The sequence below is a fragment of the Esox lucius genome, chromosome 13, assembly GCF_011004845.1.
Source record: "Esox lucius isolate fEsoLuc1 chromosome 13, fEsoLuc1.pri, whole genome shotgun sequence".
NCBI classification, from domain to species: Eukaryota; Metazoa; Chordata; class Actinopteri; order Esociformes; family Esocidae; genus Esox; species Esox lucius.
The window spans coordinates 14,721,487-14,743,736 of NC_047581.1; the positions used below are offsets into that span (position 1 = coordinate 14,721,487).

General features: G+C 40.0%; 1 protein-coding gene across 3 annotated transcripts in view; it reads left to right on the top strand.

The window, feature by feature from the left end:
* Positions 1-22,250, top strand: part of LOC105024840 (rasGAP-activating-like protein 1) — a 37,757-nt gene that overhangs the window by 1,848 nt on the left and 13,659 nt on the right. For all 3 annotated transcript variants that reach the window (XM_020052203.2, XM_034296234.1, XM_020052202.2), the window contains exons 3-12: positions 8,523-8,636; positions 9,414-9,475; positions 10,659-10,788; positions 12,158-12,239; positions 12,356-12,496; positions 14,772-14,863; positions 15,631-15,748; positions 20,563-20,716; positions 21,797-21,861; positions 22,095-22,207. In XM_020052203.2, the coding sequence (XP_019907762.2) occupies positions 8,523-8,636; positions 9,414-9,475; positions 10,659-10,788; positions 12,158-12,239; positions 12,356-12,496; positions 14,772-14,863; positions 15,631-15,748; positions 20,563-20,716; positions 21,797-21,861; positions 22,095-22,207 (1,071 nt within the window). The remainder of the gene's footprint in view (positions 1-8,522; positions 8,637-9,413; positions 9,476-10,658; positions 10,789-12,157; positions 12,240-12,355; positions 12,497-14,771; positions 14,864-15,630; positions 15,749-20,562; positions 20,717-21,796; positions 21,862-22,094; positions 22,208-22,250) is intronic.

The following is a 22,250-nucleotide window of genomic DNA, read 5'->3' on the forward strand; positions in this document are numbered from 1 at the left end:
AAGAACAGAACAACACTGTACAGTAGAGCACAATAAAGTTTAACATATTGTACTGCACTTTATTCTTCTGTTTATTGTATTGTATTTCATACGGTTCTTCTGTGCTATACTCACTATAATGTACTCCATCCTTCTGTACTTTATTCTTTTGAATTTCTGTGATGTAATGTACAGCAAAGTTAACTCTACCAGGCTTTTCTGTACTGTACCATACTGCATTATTGAGCTCCACTGTGCTGCACACCAAACATCAGGGAATGACATTTATATCCATAATTATGCATTTCTGTGTAGTACACATCAGGAACCTATGATATTATTCATTTCACTTACTGTAGTTCAAACATAAGTTTATATTTTTTTTCGTAGCTCACATCACATTCTTTCCACAAAATGTTTTTGATGTTATTTTTAAACCAATATGTATATAGTTTTGAAAACGCCATCCCATAGTAAAACTGAAGGACATTTCACCAACATGTTACCTTTCTGTCTGTCACAAAAATGTGTGCGGAAATTGTTCTGTGGAAAGGGAGTGTGCATTGAGTCATTGAGTTGTATGGTTAGTCAAACTTTGCAATCAAGGTTTTATGTTTGGCATACATCTGAAATAACTCAAATGTAATGTCTGCATCATGTACCTCTGAACTACACCGATAGTTTACAATAAGAATGAGGAAATATGATTAGCCTGGACTATACCTGACTAATTGTACTGTTCTTGGGTATTGTTATTACATTTATGAGGATGGGCAGATCCTTTATGATCTTTCTAAATTTCCCTTATTTTGCTGATTTAAAAAATAATAATATTCAGTCATAGACTACAGTGCAGCACATTGTAGTGTATTGAAATGTGGTTTAAATTGTTCTTTTTAGATGCTGTAAAAGGAATTTTAATATTATTTTTTGTTAAGCAAAGAAAATAACCATACGTTTTAAAAGAAATTAAGAGATTGAATATATTGCTTTCTGGAATTCCGGAAATCCAGGCAAGTTTCCATTTTTATAGACTATAAGAAATTAAGAAATGATGTTAACAAAGTTAGAAAGAGTCACGAAAATTTAAAAAAGTTAAGAAATAGAACAGGCCGAGTAAGCTATGGAAATCTCTGAATCTTTTTGGTTGCTGTAACAAATTAAAGACCAAAGTTCACTCTAAACACTAGTTGAACACTATTGGAATGCAATTGTACTTTTAGATCATTTTATGACCCCAAATGAAAATTAGTCTGTCATTGTTTGTAGCAGGTGTTATTGCTGCCAGAGTCTTGCTGCGTCCCATCCTCATTCATCACTGACCATTCTACTTCCTGACCAACTGATGTGTTTCAGCTGTTCATTGCATGCATTTGTTTTGTCTTGTGTTGTTTCCTCTCCCATAATGAGAGGAGCTGGAGGGTAGACAGACTGCAGAGATCCACTGCATCAATCTATGGCTGGCTCGTTTGCAGCTCACTGACTCATTGACTGTGAGCCGGGGCCCAGTACGTTATGGACACCTTGTTGTTTTGACCCTGCTGTGGCCTAATGGGGTCTAGAAAAGCAGCGTTTCATTTCAATCAAGGGACCTTCCATCCAGCCAATAGCTCTGAGGATATGATGCAGATGTCACTTCACAACTTGATGTTGAGACAAACAGTTTTCAATTTCACGTCATAATGAAAAGGATGATTGAGAATGTTTGCCTAAACAGTAGGCCAGTAGTCTACGTTATTATGCAATACTGTCTTCTGAAGATTTTTATTTGTAGGTCATCTAGCGTATTCTGCTTTGTTTATAAACCATGCAATGCCTGTTAAATAGTCATGAAATCACAACCCACATCAACTTTGCCAAATTGGTTGATGGTTTAAGAAAAAGTGCATTAGCGAACAAAGCACTGCATTGCACAAATGTAAATTGTTTAACCATAAACAATTATGCCGTTTTGAAAACCAATACACAAAAGTAAAATGTTTTTAAACCAACATATTTAGCAAATTCATGTTAGCAGGCAATGTAAACTAAACACATTGTGTCACTTTCCATGAGTGTAGTGCAAGCTGAGTCATATACAGGGCCCAGTTGTTTAAAAAGTTTAATCTCGATCGGAATGATCTGTATTTGGATCCAGGATCAGGTAATCCATCTTACTTTCGTGCCGGTTTTTCAAAGCAACATTGGATTGGAGCACCCTTATAAAGAATAACAGGAAGAATAGCCAGCGTTGGGTCGCTTTGAGTTTTTTAACTTGTATATAAGTGACAGAAAACAGTACAATAAAATAATACGAACATCCCCTTCCATTTTCTGTTTCTTTTAAACAGTCAGACCTCTCATCGAACCACCAACAAAGAAATAATACCAAGCATATATACATTTCTAAAAACATTTTTGGGGATATTTTGAATGTGTATTAAATGATAAAAAGGCTAAATGTCATTCAGACATTCAGAGTTCTTTCAGAGTTCTTAATTTGTAGAGAGACCAGCCATTTGAAGCCCCACATTTAGGAGGTGGATATAAAGTCTGGCTTTGGTTTGCTGTTTTTGGGTAAAAGTGATTTGTTCCTTTGCCAGATGAATCTGTACTTCTGCTTTTTCGGTTTCTCATTTACAGGGGCGACTGGTCTTTAGGGGTAGGTCGGGCACAGCCCCACCTTTTGTCAAAAGAAAGAACTGCAACAAAATTATGTTATTTTTATTTCTTGAAGATGACTTCCTATAATTTATTATCTATGAATATAGCATCTTCCTATATTTCATATCATTTATGTTAGGATTTGATTTCATGTTCATTGGTCCCTGCTTTGCTGCTTCAGACTGTTCTGTCGATTCAAGTTCACAGTAGTAGGCCATAGGCAAAGCGTGAATGTGGGGCTAGCCCCTCTCTCACAATACAATGTACATTTTACGTGTGAAAATATTAATACGCATGCTCAGAATGTTAGTGTGATCAATGTAGATCACACGAATTTGATGCCAAGTGGGGCTGACATCCGGTAGCCCCACTACAGCGTCATTTCATATATTATAGACCTGATTGGCTGTCTGTCTGTCTGGTGCCCACATTAGTCGGCAAGAAGAGTGAGGAGGGTAGGTTGACTTAGCTAGCTTGTTAGCTTCACAAACACCAGATAACTTGAGAAAATGAATAAAGTGGATTTCGTACTCAAGCACCAGTTTGAAACCCTTTATTTGGAGGAGAAACTTGAAGTAAAGCTTGGTGCCCATCAGCCACGGGATATTGTCATCAATCAAACTGCTGGTGAAAGTAACCGCGGGTTTAATGTGGAGTGTTTTTTTAAGAAAAAGTGGCTAATGGTTAGCATACAAAAGAAGTCACTCTTCTGTTTTCCATGTCTGCTATTTGGTGGAGATGGTACTTGGTCAAGGACTGGGTTACAAAGATTTGAAACATCTTTCTGAGAGGATTGCAAAACATGAGAGCAGCGGGAGTCATCTGGACAATGCTGTGAAATTGGGCTTACTTGGAAGGGTAAATGTCACAGCCCAAGTTGACAGTGCATACAGGCGCTCCATTGAGCAGCATAACAAACAGGTGGAGGAAAACATGTACGTTCTCTGTCAGATCATAACATGTATTAAACTTTGTGGACAATGTGAAACCGCACTGCGGTGGCATGACGAGTCGGTGGACTCCCTGAATCCTGGAATATTCAGATGCATTTTCGAGGGCAATTCGAGACTTCAGAGGCACTATGACGGTCAGCCCATCTTTAAAGGGACATCTAGCACTGTACAAAACAAACTCTTATACTGTATGTATGAAGTGTACAGGGAGGAGATAGCCAAGCAAGTGGACGAGACATAATTTGTTGTCATACAGGCAGATGAGACAACTAATATCACCTGTAAATAACAAATGTTTAGCGATACATGTTGCCCGACAATACAGCTACAGAGAGGTTTTTGGAGTTTGTGGATGTCAAAGATAAAACTGGACTCGGCTTCTCTAATAGCATCAAGGGTGTGCTGGTAGAAAAGCTGATCGCTCAGACTTATGATGGTGTGGCTGTAATGATTGGAAACGTCTGAGGGGTACAGACGCTAATGAAAGAGACGTACCCACATGCCCAGTTTGTTCACTGCTATGCTCACCAGCTGAACCAGACCTTGCAGCAACTTTGTTCAGCAAGGATGAGCATCCTGAAGGTGTTTTTTTTTTGCCACCTTTTTCTCTGGCGCTCCAAAACGTGTTGCGGCACTTGCTGAGGCAAGACAAAGCAACACATAGGCACATTCCAAGACCACCTGCTTTTTTTTCTTCCTTATGCCAGAAGTTGATGTTTTATACAACACTCTGCAAAAATGGAGCATCAATGCATCTGGGATTAGCAGTGCACTCACCCGTGTCAAGGAGAATTTCCAGAATATGCGGAAGCAAACTGATGAATGGGCTGCCACCGTTCATGATGGAACAGACGAGCCAGGCCGACGTTTAACCAATACAGCGCCGGTGATGAAGGAGGCATGCGACACAGTCATCTCCCAGGTGGAGCAGAGGTTTTCACTAAGTGACCACCTGATCGCTGCCAAGCTGGTTGACAGCTTGCTCTTCCCACAATTTGTCCTGTCATTCCCTGCATCTGACCTTGACTGTGCGGTGAAACTATGGCCTCTAGGAAATGAGGAAAGGTTGAGCTGACCACTCTGTACAGCCACACTGAGCTTCACACTGGTAAGACGGCCCTGTCTCTGTTAAGATCCATCCATGACAACAACCTAGAGGAGGCTTTTGCTGAGACCGTCACTCTGCTGAAAATGATCATAACAACACCTTGATGACATCCGAGTCATAGAGGAACTTTTCCACCTTGAAGAGGGTAAATACCTTCACTTGCAATACCATGGGACAGCCGCGACTCCATGCATTGGCCATGTTGTCCATCGAAAACCAGCTGATTCAGCAGCTACATGACTTCATTCCCAAAGTCATCTAAAAAGAGGAAGAACCACCCAGAGGAAGAACCCAGAGGAAAAACCGCCGTGCCACCTTTCTCTTCAAATGAGCCCTCAGCCTTGGTGATGGAAAGCATATTTGTGGTGCTGGTCCGTGCATTGGTGATATTTTTGTGCTGGATCAATTGATATAGATGGTGACGAGTGTCAGTGTGTCCATGCTTATCTATTAAGGTTGTTGTCATAGAATGGATCTGTAAAAAAGTTGTCTTTCCGCTTCATTGTGGCCTTCAGTTTTGTTGAGCTCATTGCTGTTCGCGTATGGCCCTGTAGGCACATTGGTTCTGAGCTTGGTTGCATTCCTAATTTAGGTTTGTAAATGTGACAGTAGTAATTTTACATGTGTGTGAGAGAGAAGGAGAACAATTACACAAGAAGGTCTCTCTCCAGTATGTGTACTACAACACCTGGTAGAAGCAAGTCGCTCTGGCTTTAAAAGTGTTTAGTGGAGCCACGCTGTTTGTTGATGTTTTAAATAAACACATCAGTAGCAAGAGGGATGTATGTAGCTTTACTGGTATGTATCCTATATTTTGAAATGGTTTGTGCCCCACCAATTATTTACATATAAAAACGCCACTGCTCATTTAAACAGTGATTTATAGTTTTCATCATCTTTGTTTGGCAACCTCTTTTCTGAGCTCCTATGGGAATAACTACTGGCTCTACCAGTGAAGATCCATCTTCTACCTCAATGACTGGTTCATCTCTGATATTATTGTCATTGTAATAAGTATATAATGATAAATTACACTTAAAAGAAAAAGTTTATATATTGAGAGCTGTTTGTGGGATTCTTTTATGGGGATTTTTTTACCTTACTGAAAAACTTAACAGGTAGCCTAATGTCTACTAGACTACTACGTTATCATTGTAACAGTTAAACAAATCAGGTGCAAGATGTTAAAGTTGTATTATTTGACCAATTTAAATGTTTTATTACATTTTGTTCCTGAAATCCACCCTGAATCCACTCGTGTGCTGGGATCAGGATAATACAGATTTATGGGAACAAAAGTATCCCAATCCCCCAAAAAAGTTTTGAACAACACTTGAACAATCCAGAACAAAACCAAGACTGGATTATGTGATACATTTTCAAAATTTGATCCAATCCGATTGCTGAAATCCGATCCGATTGCTACTGAACAACTGGGCCCAGTAGAATTTTTAGGATTGGAATGAAAGCATGGTCTGATATACACAATGTAATATCACTGGGCTGCCTGGCTCTTTGAAAAGTGTATGAACACCGTTTCATCCTCACAAATACTGCAATTAATTCACCAGAATGTTACAATATTATTACATATATATGCTTGGCCATCAAAGGCCTGCAGAGCAGTGTGTTTTCTTTTCTGGATAAGTTGTAGAGGTTGATGACACAAGCAAGGAGCCATACAAATGTTCTAGAGCCTCACAGTCAACTCTGAACCTTGAAGCCATGTCCACTCCAATTCTGCCAGACCGCGAAACAGAGCCGGCCAAGAGCGAATGTCTCTTACCGAGTGAGTGGGTGGATGACTGACTGACTGACTGACTACCCCTTGTTAAATAGCGTAGTGGTTAGAGAAGCGGACCTGTAAACTATAGGTCCCGCAGGCGAAGCGAAGTATGTATTATGAATTATTCTGTATAGACGAATGCTTCGCTTAGTTAGTTTAACACAATCCTCAATTGAGTCTAGCAACTGCTGAAACATGTAGTGCTGTGGTGTTGTGGTTAAAGACAGTTCCTCTTACACGGAAGAACTGGGTTCGAAACTATCGATAGCCAATGACATTTTTTTAATTATTTGTGGGCTACAATAAAACTTTACAGTTATACAGTATTACGACTATTTCTCTCGTCTTTTCACTTGATGAAGAAGTTAGTTACCATCACCTTTATTGATATTGATATATTGATATTAAGAAAAAGTATTACTGGCTAATACGCTGTTAAAACGGCCAGTGACAAATGCCATACTTAGACGCTATTTGTGGTGGAGTTAAACTTGGGGGGTTGAGGTTGGTGGGTGTCCCTTTGGTTGATGCCTGGCAATGTGGGTGAATTGATTTCCTGCCTGTTGGGCCCTGTCCGTGGCCTCCCCCGGGTAGGGCCACAGTGTCACCGGACCCCCCCGTCTCAGTTCCAAGGTGTTACACTGCTATATTATTGTGCTGGGGGATATGAGGGATGTACTACTAACTTTTCTCAGTCTCCTCCAACTTAAAATTTTAGGAGGAGATGAGGTCCTGGTCCACACCTGCGGATTACCTGGTTTGGAGGGCCCGTTGCTGTCCCTGTCCTTGTCCACCTGGTCATACTTCTGACCTAGTCTAAAATCAAATAGACTCTGGATTTAGCCCAGAGAAATGTATTTATTATTCCAATTGGACTCTTAATATCTCACCCGGCACAGCCAGAAGAGGACTGGTCACCCCTCTGAGCCTGGGTCCTCTCTAGGTTTCTTCCTAAAATTCGACCTTCTTAGGGAGTTTTTCCTAGCCACTGAAATTCAACACTACTGTTGTTTGCTCCTTGGGGTTTAAGGCCGGGTGTCTCTGTAAAGCACTTTGTGACAACTCTGTAAAGCACTTTGTGACAACTTGTTGTAAAAAGGACTTTATAAATAAATGTTATTGATTGATTGAAACTTAGTAAGAAACATGAATCAGTTTAACTGAACTCGGCTTGCCTGGTTTTTTGGTTTCTTGTTTTCATTGCAACCCTCTAATTACAGACTTATTTAGACCTGGTTCACCAGGTAGGTGCACTTAACCATGAGGTACAAAAAAACCAGCAGACTCTGGACCTCGTAGGGTAAGAGCTGAGTACCCCTGTTCTAGATCATTACCTCTTAGGAGCTTGAACCTAGGACAAAGCCAAGGTTTTTTTGCACTTTGGGAAGGGAGACACCATGGAGTTGTCAACTGTGATGGACATCTTTTAGAGTGAACAAGCCTTCCCTGGAGGAAGAACAGCTCTGTGTTGTCAAAGAGCTTGAGGTGGTGGGCTGACATCCAAGCTGAAATGTTGGTCAGGCACACAGAAATATGTGTTGCTTTTTTGGTGTTAGAAGGAAGGGGGAGGGCAAATACTGAAAGAGATGTCAGGAGAGTAAGTCAGAGATAGCATGCTGAAAAGTTTTGGAAAGGAAGGACAGACAGAATTGCGGCCTGTTTTTTTTATGTTGAGGGGTAATATGTTGGATATCATCAACCCTCTTTTCAATAGGTTAGGATTGGGTAGGATTCATTTAATTAAATCAAATAAGTGAAGAGAAGATGGCAATGAAATTCCTGGGGTTAGAGGAAATTTGGAGTGATTGAGGATAAAGACAAGTAGAAGAAGGTAGCAAAAAGGGTAATAGGCTGAAAAGTAATTTGGAAGATAGTTTTTTCTACCTATCTGCTTAGCTGCATACAGCCCCAATTAAATTTCCTGCATAACTGTGAATTGTGTCATATTTTATTCTTAAATTCAAAACAATGATAGAAACCACTAAGGGATTTGTCTAAAACCATACACAGTACTTTCCGAGGTTACTGTCAAAATGTCAACTTTCTGTTGTAGGACAGCCACAGTGTGGAAGAATCTCAACCCTTTCTGGGGAGAAGAATACACACTCCACCTCCCAATGGGATTCCACTCAATCTCTTTCTATGTCATGGACGAGGACACCATTGGGTAAGGGTGTCTTTAACAGCTATCTGCAAAAATTCACAAAATGTTTGTTGTGTCAATACAATCATTGATAATGGTGTATACACAGGTGATAAAAAGTCCTCATGTTGTGCAATTTACGAGATGTTCATGATTGAGGGCTTGTTCGGCTGAGGCTGTGATTTAGAGTGTTGTACTCAGACTGACTTGGTGAAGAAGAACCATGGATGTGTGTTTTTGAAAATCTGCATGCTTTGAATAAACAAAGATCAACACTCAGATGGTACCACAGATTGAGAACTGACACACAACCTTAATATTCTCTATCCTTTAGTCATCAACAACCCCATCAGAATATTCATACATGTGTTGGCTGTTATGTAAGGGAACTTAATAGGATGTTCTTTAGAGAAATGCCTCTTGTAAAGACCTCAGAATGACAATTATTTTAGTAATTGTATTGTGTTATTAAATGGGCTCCTGCAGATGCTAGCTTTTTGGACTATATATCATGACATACCTGTTGATTATTGGTGAAGATTGCTTATAGTTTAGTTTAAGTGTTGTAACTCAAAATATAATATATGTTTGTCATAAACAAATGCTGTACAGCCTCAAATGATGGTTAAACGTATACTTTTGATATTAAGGATGGTCAGTCTATGCATGCATATTCCATAATCATTTTGAGAGTGGTTTAATTTCTGCAGCCCCATCTCTCAGTTACTGAACATAATGATTTGTCACTGTTTTAACTGGGGATTGCCCATTTAATGTGTTCTAATTATTTTTCATTCCTAGCCATGATGACGTTATTGGAAAGATAACTCTAAGCAAAGACGCCATCGGGTCCCAGAATAAAGGTATAGTCGATCCCCTGTATATCACATTACTGTTTCTAAGAGACACCTACACGATGGGAAAAAACTAGAACAGAAACCCTTTTAAATGTTTTCTGTCTTCAAGAATCAGTATCGTATCAGTATGTGCCCGTGAGGATGTACTAGAGGTCAAGGTAAGAGGGCAAATGGTCACCAGCAAAGGGATATTCCCATGACTTTAAGTAAGGTTCTGCCCTGGTTGTCACTGTGATAGAGGAGCTGGGCCTTTTTTAGGCCATGTCGCTGGGAAAGTTTTACCAGTGTATTCTCATACAGCCATTGGCTAATTTACAGATCTGTTTTCTGAATGTTGGGCTCGATCATTTGCTCACACACTTGTCCCACTGGGTCAGACAGCTTCCTTCTCATTGGACAACGTTAACATAGAGAGGGAATGGCCTGTCATTGGTTACATAACCGGGATTGCTGCTTGAATCAGGGTTTTCATCGAGTCCATGATCATTCATTGTACAATGCAGCTGTCCTTTTGTCTAAAACCTCACTATAGTCTGTGAGACGTGGCCAAAAGCTTTTCTGTCTCTGTGCCTCCCTCTAACAAGGCACACCTGGCTCTCCTATAGTTGTCTTGAACATGGAAATACGTTCCAATTTATAGTAATATGTCCTTGCAGTGCTTAGCCATAAACACGGCCACTTGGTGTACACAACCAGAGTTTGTGTTTTATTAATACATAAAAAGTTTATCTGTATGTGTCTGATACCAGTGTAGGTCTCTAAGCAACATTATGCATTTAGTCCTGTGATTCACTGCAACATGTTGACACTGAGTCAACTCCTTCACAGGATCTTTGAAATTCTCTCCTCTTTTGTCACTGCCCTCCCTTCTTCTATTTCAAACTGAAATGTCAGCCCCAATCTCCATATTATACACACACACTCACACACACACACACACACACACACACACACACACACACACACACACACACACACACAGTAATCTTCTTGTCTTTTCATTTTGCATATTGAATCTTTATCCAGGGTGAGAATGTGTTTTTGGATTTACAGAGGTTTCACAAAAACAGAACCGGTGCACCAACCCAACCCAAGATGCTAGACATTACTGTAGAACGGTGCTGACTGTACCATATCACCCCTGGGCATCATGAAGTGCCACATGTGTTGTCATGTCCCCGGTGCCCAGGGCTGGATAACTGGCTGAATCTGACCCGGGTGGACCCGGATGAGGAGGTGCAGGGAGAGATCCACCTAAGTTTGGAGCTTCTCAGAGATGCCCAGAAGATCGGACTGCGCTGCCATTTCAAAGAGGCCAGGTAAACTCAATATAATCTTTCAAAAATAATCTCAAGCCGTTTCAACAGATCGGCAGTTGTAATCAATGCTTTGAGCTTGAATTCACTATCAGCACTGTTTCCGCAAACAATATGGTATTGCCCTCCCCTTTATTGTAAGTACAAACAAGTCGTAGAGGAGATTGTGTTTTAAAGTGTTCTTTTGAAGTACCAGCAGGCACCAAAACCAGGGCATCACAGAAAGTAGGTGTTGAGAACGATAAGCTCATTTAGCGGGAGTGTGCTACAGAGGAAGCCATTAAGTAAGAGGCAGTCAGGCAGAGAGAGGGCTTCAGTGACAGTATGGAAGAGGCTGAGCGTGGCAGCTGTCCAAGCATCGCAGTTTCTGCAGGGCTTAAAAAATCAGTTGCAACATGCTCAAGACAGTTTTCAGTTTTACATTTCAGTTTTCAATATTTTTATGTTCCAGAAATCATTGACAATACTTATACACCAAAGTCTGCCGATCCACATCCAAGACAAATGAGCACAGTGTCCAGAGAGTTTAGACCAAAACAACTTAGTTATCTCTCTTGGAAGCAGAACACTGCAATGCAAAACATTGTGTCAAATGGCAGAATTGGGAATGTCTTCCACTACTTGGCCTTTGTCTCCTATAGACAGCAATGCGTTGTTAAGGATGTGAAAATGACATTGGGGTTTGTGCTCTCTGTGAGTTGTGTGGGAATGCACCTCACAAGGTTTTCCTCCGGGGAGCCATTTGTATTACTTCGTGTTGTTTTAGTGCAGTCAGAGCACTGGGAGAAGGAAGAGACAAGTTTGAACATGAAAACTCGGTTCCTATGCAGAGCTTCTTTCTGAAAGGTCACTGGGTCTCTGACAGAGTCTAAGGATAGTGGACCTCTGTGAAGACGTCAAACCTCACGCTCCATCACTGTCACTCAGCAGCATGCCTCCTGCTCATGAATCCAGTTCAGTAATTATCCCACTAACTCTATTTAACCTGCTAACGTCCTACACCTTTACTGACTACATCATATACCTCATTACACCTATTAATTCACAAAGGCTACTAACTTGTTAAGCCTACAAAGTCATCAAACCTATTCACTACACCTACTATCTCACTTCATCTACCAACTTACCAAGGCTACTAATTCACTACACCTACTGTCTCACAACACTTACTAATTCACTAAGCCTACTAACTTGTGGTGCCTACGAAGTCACTAAACCTACTAATTACATCTGCTGCCTGACTATAAAGGTACGCTACACAAGTCCTAAAAGTTCTTTCATCTGCAGACTAAATTCAAACGTAGAGGAATTATACTCTCTCTGCGTATCATCCTACTCATTGAATTTGTGTTTTTGTTTCTTACCCTCTCAGAGACCTGGCTCCACGAGACATCACTGGAACCTCTGACCCCTTTGCCAGGATCCTCTTCAATAACCACAGTGCTGAGACTTCGGTGAGAAGGGATGTTAACCGTATACCATGTCTTGTTTTACCTTAGTGCAGAAAATATTGTTTGAGTATGTTACATAGGTCATCATGGTTTTTTTCTTGTGTTTTTGTGTGTGTCAGATCATTAAGAAGACCCGTTACCCACACTGGGGTGAGACCGTGGAGTTGGAGCTAGAAACAAATGAGCTGACTGCGGGAGGCATTATCACAGTGGAGGTTTGGGACTGGGACATGGTCGGCAGGAATGACTTCCTGGGAAAGGTGAAGATGTTATGGTCCTAAACTTTGCATTGTACTTAATTATATTATATAGATACACTCTTAGAAATAAGTGTTCCAAAAGGATTCTTCATGAAGTGTTGAGGTTCTTCCCAGAACCATTTGCTACAGAAAACCCCTTTTTTGAAGAAAGTGTTCTTCAAGGATTGTTGAAATCATGGGTGTTAGAAAATGTTTACCAATATTTCAAATGTTTCTTCAAAGGTATATGTATGTGGAATCCCCTCAATCAAGTCATTTTACATGTTCTGCCGTAGTTGATATCTTTGCTATAATTTCATGCCATACAATAGTTATTTTTTTTAATAAAATGTAAAAGCCATGTAAAAGCAAAAGTTAAGTGTTTTACATCATGTATTTGAAATTGCACACTTATACAACCAGGTTATTGTGAGTTTTTAATTTTAAATTATTCCCCCTCAAAGATTTCTGTTTGTTTTTCAATTGAATTGTTCACGTTAAAGGTGAAAACATTTCTGACATGATTTATCTTTGTCCCATTCCATCACTACACTTTATAGAGTGTTTCTAAGAGCAACATTCAGGTCATCACACAGTGATTACTTGGTGTCTCTGCAATTCAGCTTCCTATTCTTGATTATGAATTTGTTCACACCCCTTCACTCTGTTCACCCATTGGGCACAGCGTTGAAGTGAATCTGATTTTCTAGATGAAATGTGTTGCATTATGGGGACACAAATTGCACGACTTGGGTGACCTTTGCAACTATATGACAGGAACCATGTGATCAAAGGTAATGACATCACATCTGCAGTTGACTGAAAATATCTGGGGTTGCTTCCCACCTACTGCAACTCCCCACCTACTGCTAATGGGAACCAAAGCATTGTGGGAAATAACATTCTTCTGTTTCTTTTTAAAACTAGGGGCACCACATACATTTTTGATGGTTCCGCCGATCATTAATTGTGGCATGTTAACTGTTTGGGGTGTATTACCCAATTGAAATATGCCAAAATTTTTGTCCAATCTAATGAATAGCAGATACCTCCTTGGACCATGATGATCATGCTCAGCTTACTGTAGGAAAACTGGAATTTCGATAACATTCACATCATCGCCAATCCTACAAATAGCAGAAGTTGTCCAACTTGATTACACAAAGGTATTTTCTGGTGAGATGATGTAATATGTTATCAATGTCCACGTTGTCCTATTAAAACCAGAACACAGAAGAAATATCTAAAGCATCTTGAATTGTATCATCACAGTGAAACCAATTTTGTTGTTGAATGTGGCCTAAATGGATTCCCCACTAAATATACAAGAATATCATAATGTTGAAAAACAAGTAACCCGGAAGCACAGCACCACAATACCACAGGAAAACACTGATGTTCAGAAACATTAAAGACAGCTTGCTTTTTTTTTAAGAGAAACTAGCAGAAGTGAAAACAAGCTTCTGAGTGGTCACGCATTTTATTTTTCATTTTTCCCCCTCGAAGGTTTCAGTTTGTTTTTCAATTGAATTGTTCATATTGTAGGTCACCTTCTCTGGTCCCAAGCTTATTTAAGATGGACTGAGGCGAAGTGGAAAACTGTCCTGTGGTCTTGCAAATCCAGCTTGTTATCAGCACACAGTTCAAAATCCAGCATCCGTGATCATATGGGGGTGCATTAGTGCACATGGCATGGGTGACTTGCACATCTGTGAAGGCACCATTAATGCTGAACAATATATACAGGTTTTGGAGCCACATATGCTGCCATCCAGACGTCTTTTTCAAGGAAGGCCTTGCATATTTCAACAAGACCATGCCAAACCACATTCTGCATGTATTACAACAGCATGGCTCTGTAGTAAGAGTCAGAGTGCTAAACTGGCCTGCCTGAAGTCTAGACCTGTCACCCATTGCATTAGGAAACAAAAAATATGACAAAGAAGACCTCGAACTGTTGAGCAGCTGCAATCCTACATCAAACAAGATGGTGATGCAACACAGGGGTAAAGATGCCACTGTCCCAACTTTTTTGAAATGTGTTGCTGGCATCAAATTCAAAATGGGCATTTATTTTTCAAGAAACAATAGAATGTCTAATTTTCAATATTTGATATGTTGTCTTTGTAGTATTTTCTACTGAGTATAGGGTTTAATGATTTGCACTCCATTGCATTCTGTTTTTATTTACATTTCACGCAGTGTCCCAACTTTTTTAGGAAATGGGTTTGTGTTGAAGTGTACTTTCAGTTTAATGTATGTTATGATACAATGTTTTTTTTGTGATCATGCACAGGTGGAAATCCCTTTTTCTTGCTTGCAAAAGACCCCTCTGTTACAGAGTTGGTTTCGTCTGATGCCTCTGGGAAACAATGAGGATGATGCTGGGTAAGTAGAGTGTCGGTGTTGGTCTGGGTGTATGTGTTGACAAACTTCACAAGGAAAATACACATGCATTTCACTTTTCATTTCTTTCACTTTGATGTTAAGAAATTGAAGGTGTACAAAACAGTGCAAAACAAGAACGTTGTATTCCACAACTGACATAATTTAGGAAAAAGTCACGTACAACCCCAATGTCAATAATAATCATTAGGTTATCTTTATTTGTCAATAGGGTTTAAGTGAACATTACATATGTCAAAATATTTGTTCTAGTCGGGACCTGACCATTTTCTTTAGGTTTCATTATCTTTCTAGATAGAGAGATCACATGCACTATACATCTAACAGTTTTGTTTTTGCCCTAAAATAGCTCACCTAATTCAACAGGTAAGGGCTTGTTAATTAGTTAAAAAGTTGATTCAGGTGTGCTAGCTCTATGATACATCTAGTAGATGGAATGGCTGAGGGGTGCCCAGGAGAGGGTTGAAGACCTGTGACATACACACAGGTCACAGGTTTGGGGGGTGTTTGTTCAGGGGGAAATGGTAAGGTAATATACTGTAGGTTTGCCACCCTCAAATCACTAGAACCTGTAAAAAATACCTTTACCGGGTGGTTGTTACACATATAGCCTGCATGATAATTCACCAAACGTAACATTATATACACAGTGTGGGAAACCTTCCTATAAGTATTGCTTAAGAGTGCTTCTTGTGTTTATAAAGATTATCTTCTTTCCCTGCTCCCTGTCACTCATCCTTTCTACACAGAGGTAAGCTGGGAGCACTGCGTCTGAAAGTGCGCCTGGTGGAGGACCGTATCCTGCCCTCTGTGTACTATCAGCCTCTCATTGACCTGTTGGTTGAGTCAGTCATTTCTCCTTCTGAGGTCAGCACCACACTCATATCAAACTGTTTGTTACTCATGTTCTCTTCTTCATGCCATATGAAGATGTAATGGTGCTTGCCCAATTTCTGTGAAAACCAATGTCCGTATTTAGATTTCTGTCATCTTTCCTCTATGTTTTTTCTTATTCCCATGGATGACATACTGCAGGGTCAACCTCCTGCACTGTAAACCCTAATGTATTTCTTACTCAAATGTTTCTACTAAGTGTAACTCAAAGTTAGAGAAATGTTCCTAATGGCTTAAAACATTTATGTTTTACTGACTTTTAATCAGTTTTTATAAGTTTATAGAAATTGCATGCTCTGCTTAAGGTAATATTTTGGAATTGTTTTTTTTAATCTACATTGACTGATGTATTCATCTAAGCTACACAAACATCAAACACATACATTTGTCTAAAGTATTCCAATCACGCAGTAAAAGAAATATTTTGCACCAACTACTGAAATTATTGTAACAATTACATAGAAAAATCTTCCTGTCAACACTTAACCTGGATTCCAATGGGAGTTGTGTTTTCCTTTTTGCAAACCAAAGCCTTGTGGGTAGCTTTGCGAAATTCTGATGAAGTTCCCAGGTTATCCAGAATCTCAGCTGAAGCGGTGATTTCACCGAGAATTTTCCTGAAAATTTGCAAAAATAATTGAACCATGGCTTTCTGGCAACTGTGCTAGGATTTTAATCTGACAGCACAGTGTATCTGAGGACATCTGAAATGAATCATCCATGAGCTAGGTGGATTGTAAGACTTCTGAAACTCTGTTGAGGTTTACAGTGAGTAGTACTCATTTCTGTTGAGGCAATCAGTTGCATCTAAACATTTAAGTTTAGAACCAAATGGTTTTGAGTTATTTAAATAATAACGTTTTAGTTTTATATTAGTTGTCATTACTTCAATTATTTAATTTCCTTTAAATTACAGTTTAACTATGATGGTGTCACAGTGTTGTAGGGAATGGAGACAGACACAGGAAATGCGGTAAGGGTTTCTATAACCCAACTCAAAGCACGTAAAAAAACTGACTGGGCAAGGCCAAAGTAAAGTGAGGTGAAAAGCCTCCAAAACAGAACAGGCGGACGAAGCCAGAACGATACAATACACACACACATAAACGTCGTACTCACTAGCCGGTGACATGGAAATAATAACCAACACAGCACTGGGGAAACAGGGCCATATACAGGCATGAAAATAAGTGAGAATGGGAAACAGGTATGGGTGACAATATGGAGACAGTCCGACAACTACGTAGTGAGAGTTAGTGAGAAGAGTATATAAGCAAAAATATAGCTAGACAGAAATAATAATCAAATAGCAACAATATCAATACAATTTTACACTAGCTGCAGTTTAAAAAAAAGTGTACTGTAAACTAGCAGCAGTCTGGGTAGTATTATTGATACAGCAGCAATCAGGGTAGTGTTTGAACATGAAGATATGGCAAGTATGGCAGTAATATAAATAACAGTGTGAACTAGCAGCAGTTGGTAGAGTTATTGATTATTATGAGACAGGAATTTCTCCTCCTCCTCTGCATCAATCATCTGTTGGGTACCTCAAGGCTCTGTCCTAGGTCCTATCTTATTCACGTTATATATGCTTCCCTTAGGCTACATCTTTCAGAAATATAACATCTCTTACCATTGCTATGCTGATGCGACAACTGTACCTTCCCCTGAAACTTGAGGACAAGAAATCTCTGAAATCACTCTCTGATTGTCTTAAAGACATACAATACTGGCTAGCTGAAAACTTTCTTCAATTAAATACCACAAAAATAGAAGTAATTTTATTTGGCCCCACAGACTCCACCAAAGTTATTGTTAATAACCTAGGGCCCCTATCCAATAATGTACATAGCCATGCAAATAATCTTAAGTTTTTGATTCAGATCTCAAATTTGATAAACAAGTAAATGCTGTTGTCAGAGGTAGCTTTTTCTAGCTCAGGGCCATTGCCAAATTGAAACCCATTCTTTCTTTCAATAATTTGGAGACATTTATTCATGCGTTAATTTTGTCCCGTCTGGATTATAGTAACTCTTTGTATATGGGTTGTCTGTCAGTTTTCCTTGTCCCGCCTTCAGCTTGTTCAAAATGCAGCTGCTAGGTTAAAAAGTAGAGAGAGTTCATCACTCATGTATTGGCCTCCCTCCACTGGCTACCTGTTAAATATAGGATAGATTTTAAGGTTATTTTATTTGTTTTGTATGCCCTACATGGATCAGCACCCTCCTATATATCGGATCTCCTTAGCCAGCACTCTTCCTCAAGGACCCTTAGATATTCCAACAAACTGCTTTGTGTGCTCCACGGTCCTGATTAAAGTTTAAAGGTGACTGTGCCTTTTCTGTTGCTGCTATAAAGTTGTGGAATAGCTTACCTTTATATATTAGGTCTTGTACTAGTAGCAACATTTTTAAATCCCACCTTAAGACCTATCTTTTTTCTTTAGCATTGAGTTTGCAATTGGGTAGGACGTTTATGTTTATGTCTATCATGAACTATGAAAATATGTTTAGTTAGCTATATGTTTTATGCACGTTTTTTCTTTTGCTGTCCTATATACTCTGTTTGATTGTACAGCACTTTGGTTGACACTAGTTGTTTTTTTATGTGCTTTATAAATGTAATGGAGATTAAATGTTTTGACTTATTCGGGTTTACAGGGTGTGATAAACAGTTAGGTTATTTTGGCTTTTTACAATAAGTGCAGCCTCTCTAATTTGAGGGTATTCACATCCAAATTGAAGGAAGGGTTTAGGAATTGCTGTCCCCTCTTTTTTAAGGGACCAAAAGTAATTGGACATCTGACTAAAAAGCTGTTTCATGGACAGGTATGGACTATTCCTTTGTTATTTCTTCAGCAATTAAGGTAAGAGGTCTGGAGTTGTTTCCAGGTGTGGCATTCACATTTGGAAGCTGCTGCTCTAAATCCACAACATGCGGTCAAAGGAGCTCTCAGTGCAAGTGAAACAAGCCAACCTTAGCCTGCAAAAAAAAAAAAAAAGATAGAAGCGGGAACATTAGGAGTGGCCAAATCAACAGTTTGGTACTTTCTGAGAAAAAAATAATGCATTGGTTAGCTCTGCAACACAAAATGCCCTGGACGTCCACGGAGGACAACAGTGGTGGACAATCATAGGATCCTTTCCATGGTAAAGAAAAACCCCTTCACAACATCCAGATAAGTGAATAACACTCTCCAGGATGTAGGCATATCATTATCCAAGTCTTCCATAAATAGAAGAGTTCATGAGTGCAAATACAGAGGGTTCGCAACAAGGTGCAAACTATTCATAAGCCTCAAGAATAGAAAGGCCAGATTAGACTAACATCTAAAAAAGCCAGCACAGAGAGACAAAAAATTGGAACGTCTGAGAGGGGAATTGAACCGTGGTCAAAATGTTAATAATGTGCATCAAGGTCTGGGAGGTCAAGGTCATCGAGGTCAGTTCCCACAAACTGAAATAACACAGGCAACAGATAATTTATTAACATAACTAAAGTGTACTCTTGTACAAAGATTACTGTAGACGGTCGTCCATAAAATAGTAGTTGCATGGCTAACCGCTACGCTATGTGAACTACGCTATGTAAATCAAAATCAAAAGCAGTATGTTTGTTGTCAGTGCAGTTCGTCCATCGTAATATAACGATAAATAATTGTAACTTAGACTTTCTATAATGTAGCTACTGAAGCTTGTAGCCAGCGAAGGTTTAGTCTGAACAAATCCTAATGCCTAATTTGTTTTGTCTGTGGTGAGGATGGAACTCAGGTCGACTATGTGGCAATCCACCTCCCTAACCGCTACGCTATTTAACATTGAGTAATCCGTCAGTAACTCTGTCACTCACTCACCCTCTCACTCACTCACTCACTCACTCACTCAGTAAGAGACATTCGCTTATGTGATCCTGCAACAAAACACTTGATTGACAGGGGACACGGAATTCGGTGGTCAGTGGCTGCCATTATCCGTACCCCCTATGGACCCCCTTATTGACTGAATTTTTGCCAGTCTCTGAGTAGCTCACTATGTAAAGCTGTGTGCATTTTCTGCTGCAGTTTGTTGGTTTGAATCCTGTAGGGGTTATTTTAGGAAAGAAATCAACTCTACAATTTAGTTGCCTGTTGGATTTGTTGGTGAGGAAACCACAAAACAGTATAAGACACTTTTGGAGAAAAACACTGTTGATTGACAGGGGACACGGAATATGGTGGACAGTAGCTGCCATAATTCGTGCCCCCATGGACCTCTATATATATGCTGTCTATTGACTGTATTGTCCTGTCACTGGGTCGGTATAAGTTATTCTTGGAAAAATGACTTTCCATTGACAACATTAATTTGACCTCATCCTTTCCACCTTCAGAGGAAAGTGCAGCATTCAAAGACTTGGCCTTAGTTGGTTGCCCCATACTGCTTGTTTTCTTTGTTTTTATAGCGCGTTGGTTTCAATTACCTCACTATAGTCCTTATTAATGATTTATTATAAATTATTCTTTTTGCAGGGTCGAAACCCTGCATGTTAGTGCAGTACACCTCTATGGACGCATCTGCATTCAATATGTTCTTCCACTCATTTATTTCATTTCTTTCCCTTAATTTTTCACCCGTCTGTATGTAAATATATTTGTAATGTTCGAATAGCATTGGTAACCAGTTTATAATGGCGGTAAGGCATGTCAAGGTTTTGTGGTATTTACGCAATGCTGAGACACACCCTCTCATGCCTTACCGCTTCACTATACCATGACTCCAGTATCTCTCCACCCTCTGGTCTACTAGGTGGAAGACAGCAGCCCACTGACTATGTTGGAGGAGGTGACCACGGTGGACAGCCGGCAGGATGTGGCCATGACCCTGGTTAAGATCTTCCTGGGCCAGGGCCTGGTGGTGCCCTTCCTGGACTACTTCAACACCCGTGAGGTCAACCACACCTGTAAGAAACACTGGCTGGCTGGGGAATATAGAATAGGATGGGAAATTCAGATTTGTAATGCTATTTTAATTACTCTTTTCAATTAGTATGGTTGTATGGCCACTGAATCTCTTAAATGTTGTGTAACAAATCTGTGCTGGTTTAAGTTGTGTACATGGGAGGAAGGTGATATGTGTGTGTGTGTGTGTGTGCGTACTTGTGTGTCTGTGTGTGTGTATGTGCGCACGCGCGCGTGTGCTAGGCAGATGAAATAAGAGCCCAGCTGCTCACCTGCTCTTGTTGCTGTGTATCCCACAGAGGCTTTAAGCTTTACTGGTATTTACCTCTGATTTTACGCTCTCTAATCGCAGCAGTAGCAGCCACTGCTGGTCTGTGTGGGAGGGCAGTGCACGCCTGCCAGCACTATATTTATCAGACCTCCAACCATTATTCACCCATACAGTTGCTTCACAAGTTCTGGCTTTACAATAATTATGTTCATTATTACGTCTCCTCCCTGTCTCCATTCGGGTCCCTCAGTCTTAAATAGTTTTGTCCTCCGTATTTTTCCCCCTGTTAGTGTGGCTCGCGATAACAAGCAAGTTTCCATAGCAACTCCACACAATCTAAAACGGAGCTGGTTGATCATAAGATGAAAATAGATGCTGGGGTGCAGAAAGACATTAAAGCAGGGCACAAGGAAGAATACAAGACATGCATTCATTCTGTACTAGTTGTGTAATAGACCCCAACGTGTGTTTTTTTATCTCATGAAAGAACAGGCAGATCCTTTCCTTCTCCTCCCACAAAATGACCTTTAGTCCTACATTAAAACACTTTGTCCGGCAACCGGTCATATCACCATGACTACATCAATGTTTCTCTCTCCAAGGACAAAGGTAACTGGTTAGCCAAGAGGGTCAATGAAGGTTCTCTTTGAATACTGAAAATAGAGTAGTGCTAGTAGATCAGCAGCGACCAATATCAATATCTGGTTCATGCCTCCTGTTATCAAAATAATTTGGCAATACCATGTACCTGAAACACTAAAGATAACCTCATGATTACATTTCTCTTCTCAATTGTGTTTTGACCCGCCAGCGGATCCAAACACTCTGTTCCGGTCCAACTCGCTAGCTTCAAAAGCCATGGAGCAGTTTATGAAGGTCAGTTAACCTCCCGGAGATTCTCCTCATTGTGTCGGCCTGGGCCTGCCGTCCAATGTGTTTGCAGGAATCTTGACAGCCAAAGTATGTTCACACCTGGTCCACAATATAGCATTAACCCCTAGTCCTGTAACCAGGGGAACAACATCAATCTAAGAATGAATATTTTTCTGAATATCTGCTACAAATACATAAGTGATGTGTTGTAAATTTGTGGCATTGTACACTGACAGGCTGTGGGTATGCTGTACCTTCATGAGGTCCTGAAACCAATAATTAACCGCATCTTTTTGGAGAAGAAGTACATTGAGCTGGACCCGTGTAAAATTGATCTTAACAGAACCAGGTAAATAGGAAATATTTGTCTCTATTGACTGAAATGGTCGACG